The sequence below is a fragment of the Morone saxatilis genome, unplaced genomic scaffold, assembly GCF_004916995.1.
Source record: "Morone saxatilis isolate NCDOM2014 unplaced genomic scaffold, NCSU_SB_2.0 Contig1, whole genome shotgun sequence".
Taxonomy (NCBI): domain Eukaryota; kingdom Metazoa; phylum Chordata; class Actinopteri; family Moronidae; genus Morone; species Morone saxatilis.
In genome coordinates this window covers 9584236-9587994 of record NW_023339651.1, presented here as the reverse complement: position 1 = coordinate 9587994, position 3759 = coordinate 9584236, and the positions used below count along the sequence as shown (strand labels likewise).

The following is a 3759-nucleotide window of genomic DNA, read 5'->3' as shown; positions in this document are numbered from 1 at the left end:
GATAAAACATGATAAAGTGTCCTTTACGATGCTCTTCCAGTGGAAAAAACAATAAAATGCCCTTATGGTGCTCTTCTAGTGGAGAAAACATGATGAAGTGCCATCTAGGTTAGTAATCCTAACCCTGACTAAGCGGTTTCACTGTAAATGCATCACAACTTTCTGTGTGCTGGTATTCTTATGTTTTTTGCCCCTGCCCCATTAACAGCCTGAATCTTCCACTGCTTGGACTACAACCAAAAAACCCAACCCAGAAAGCCTGAATTACGAACTGAGGGTGTGAAGTTCAACAGATTTGGGTTTTATGAGGCACACTTTAGTTTTGAAACATTAATTTTGGATTGCCTGAAATCTGATACAGGCAATTGTTCCCTTCTGGGTAATTGGGGACAACTTTTTCTAACTTATCATCCAGCATCAGGTCAAAATGTGTCCAATGCATTGTTTTATGACTAAACAATATTCCCATCAGCTAAACTAAGATGGAAAAAAGCTTTAGACTATTAGCATGTTAGCGTTGTCATTTTGAGCATGTTAGCAAGCTGACAGTAGAATTTAGCACAAAGTGCTGCGATACCTATTACAGAACTTATTATTCTAGTTTTGTTCATTGTTTCTATTGGTTATACATGATAACATTGTCCTCAGCAAGTTCATTGCTAAGGTTATCACAGCTTTCTCTTCCAGTTTGACTAACCAGGAGGTGTGTTTAAACCTATATGATTGTTGACTGACTGCTTGTGTTTCTTGCCTTGTCTGACTGTCTTTTTAGCACACAGACGTTTTCCCAGATCTCGTCCATTAATTTAGAATCTATTATTATTTTTAGGAATGAAGTTATAAAAAAAGTACTTTTCTTTCTTGTTCAACTGCTGCACTAATTGCATACAGGAGCTGCAGTTTATCTTTTCAGACGCAGAGCAAATATTCTGCTTAATGACTGAATGGTTGTTGCTCTCCAAGTTGTTGCTCTCTCAAGGACAAAGACTAGAGTTTCACCAGCATCAGCAAGTGTGTGTATGTGTGTGTGTGTGTATGTGTGAGTGTGTGCTCAGTGTGAGTAATGGTTTCACCTGCTGGGTTTGTGTGTGTGCGTGTTGTTTGTCCTGTGTGAAGGTGATTATGACAGCGGACTCAAACTGTCTGGCTGTGTGGATGTCTTTTGCCCCCTCCAGGTGCGGCGAGGCCAGCGCACCGTCCAGACTGAGACCAAGTACATTGAGCTGATGGTGGTCAACGACCATGAACTGGTAGGTGTGAAGCTGACAGCTCCAAGGTGTTTTTCCTTTTACCTTATTTCTCTTACCTGCTGCGTGAAGGTAATAATAAGAAGTGAGTGTTGCTCTCATTAAAGTAAGGATTTAATCGAGTGGTGCTCTGTTGATAAGACTTTATAATCAGCACAGAAAATAGATGAAAGGCAGTAACAGTGTTTTTCTCCTCTTATTAGTTTGTGCAGCTCCGTCGGTCGGCCACTCAGACGAAGAACTTTGCCAAAGCAGTGGTGAACATGGCCGATGCGGTGAGCTGAAATACTGTTGCCATAAGCTATATCATTGTCTGATGTCATTTTTTTACCATCTCAGGGTTCATTCAGGGTCAGATTGTGTTAAAGGCTGTACCAGAATTTGTTACATTACCCTGTCAAATAGCAAATATTTGCTATTATCTCTTGAATCCTCATCCTCATTTAACAGAGTCTTTTAGTAGTTATGAAGGGTTAATATGGTCTATTTTTATATGTATGAAAACATTTATAAATAAATAAACATGTAATAACATTTAAATGTACAAGAATGGGGTTAATAGAGATTAAGTAAATTTTTTTTACCGTTTATATATTTTCAGCATGAGTTGCATCAATTTCAACACAATATAATCAACCGAACAAACAAATGAGATGTTTCTAGATAGGCACTGGAAAAAGAACATGTTTTGCAGCATCCCTAGTCTGTCCTTAAAGCTCCCTTTGGTGCTGTGGCGCCCACTTTGGGAGCAATTTATATAAAAGGATGAAAAATTAAAGGAGGTTGAAGCAAAATTTTGCTGCTAAGGTTGATTGTCTAGAGTATATAGTAGGTTGCCAGCTTATATAACAGGATGACTATGCTCCCCATTCTGCTGTAAAAGCTACAGGTAAATCAGATTGTTCCTGCATTCTCAAAGAGAAGTAAGATTATTGTATATTTAGAATTATGATTATTATTTTTATTTAATCTTTATTAATTCATTCACTCATGTATGCTAAAAAAAGGTAAATATTATATTGTGTTAGATTAGATTGCAAAAAAGAGAAGGAATTAAGTACCAAACATTGCTCTAAACCTCTTCACTAACAGAGTAGTAGTAGTTCAGCACTGATCTTGTATTTCAACAACTCCTTTAATTAGCAGAATATTATAACGGCAAACATTAATGTTCATGTATGTATGTATCTGATCAGAGCATTAGGAACAGACGACAATTATACATCTCATGACCTTTACAGTAGAGGAGAGAGGTTTACCAGGGATAGCTTTATAAATAAATATCCCCAATGTCTGACACTACAGTACAGTGAGGAGCTGGGGCTTTACACCTCTCAGTGTTAACTCCTTCATTATATATGCAGTAATGATATTTCTGGGTATGCTTCTGGGTATTTCTGGGTATGGGTAAATCTTACAGTCACTTAACCCATTAAGATAAGACATTTTTCCACTAACAGGAAATTATTAGTTTTAGTTTATTTTTACCTTTTCCTCATGTAGAAATTGGGCTAAATAAAATATAAATATGTAATCTCAACACTTTATTATATTTCTTAATTCTTACTTAATATGAGACATTTTTCGATTTTTAGCAGTTGTTTTAAGGATGCATGTATCCTTCCTATTTGTTGTTTTTCTGTTGTTTTTTTAGGCAGTTTAGAGGTCTGTTATCCTCAAGACATTCAGACTTGTATGATTTTAAATGATTCATTTTTGATCATAATAATATTCACTTTCACACGTTTGCATGTTCAGGCTGCAGTCCTGAATCTTAATAACTGCCAACAGGACGAAGGATGAATTCTCTGAATGTGTTTCCTCACCTGTTGCGTAATTCTTGCTCGTGATTTCCCGTTTGATGTGTCCAGATCTACAAGGAGCAGCTCAACACTCGCATCGTCCTGGTGGCCATGGAAACCTGGTCTTCTGAGAACAAGGTCTACGTGGACAACGACGCCTTGCTCACCCTGCGTGACTTCATGAAGTACAGGAAGGAGAGCATCAAGGAACGCTGCGACGCTGTTCACCTCTTCTCGTGGGTCCTCCTAATTTTAATTGGTGTTGATGTTATCATCCTCCTCCTTCTCCCTCCATCTTCCTCTTCTCCTATTTCATCTCCTTCCCCTCCCAGCTTTTCCTCCTGCTTCTTCTCCTCCTACCTGTTCCTGCTTCTCATCTTTCACCTCCTACCCTTTATTCTTTTTTCCTTGTCTCCTGCTCTTCCCCTCCTTCTTTTCCTCTTTCTCCTCCTGTTTCTTAATTTCCTTTCTTCTCCAACCCCACCCTTCTCCTTCTTCTCCTTCTTCTCCTTCTCCTTCTTCTCCTTCTCCTTCTCCTTCTCCTTCTCCTTCTCCTTCTTCTCCTTCTCCTTCTCCTTCTTCTCCTTGTCCTTCTCCTTCTCCTTCTTCTCCTTCTTCTCCTCCTTCTCCTTCTCCTTCTCCTCCTCCTCCTCCTCCTCCTCTCTTTCTAGCAGAGACTTGTTGGGCTAGATGGCAGGCAGACAGAATGC

At 38.9% G+C, this 3759-nt stretch overlaps 1 protein-coding gene across 2 annotated transcripts in view; it reads left to right on the top strand.

Moving 5' to 3' along the window:
* The window catches only part of adam11 (ADAM metallopeptidase domain 11), a gene marked incomplete in the record, with an annotated part of 25998 nt that overhangs the window by 14060 nt on the left and 8179 nt on the right, over positions 1-3759 (top strand). For both annotated transcript variants that reach the window (XM_035661337.1, XM_035661328.1), the window contains 3 exon segments: positions 1176-1250; positions 1451-1522; positions 3119-3285. In XM_035661337.1, coding sequence (XP_035517230.1) covers positions 1176-1250; positions 1451-1522; positions 3119-3285 — 314 coding nt within the window.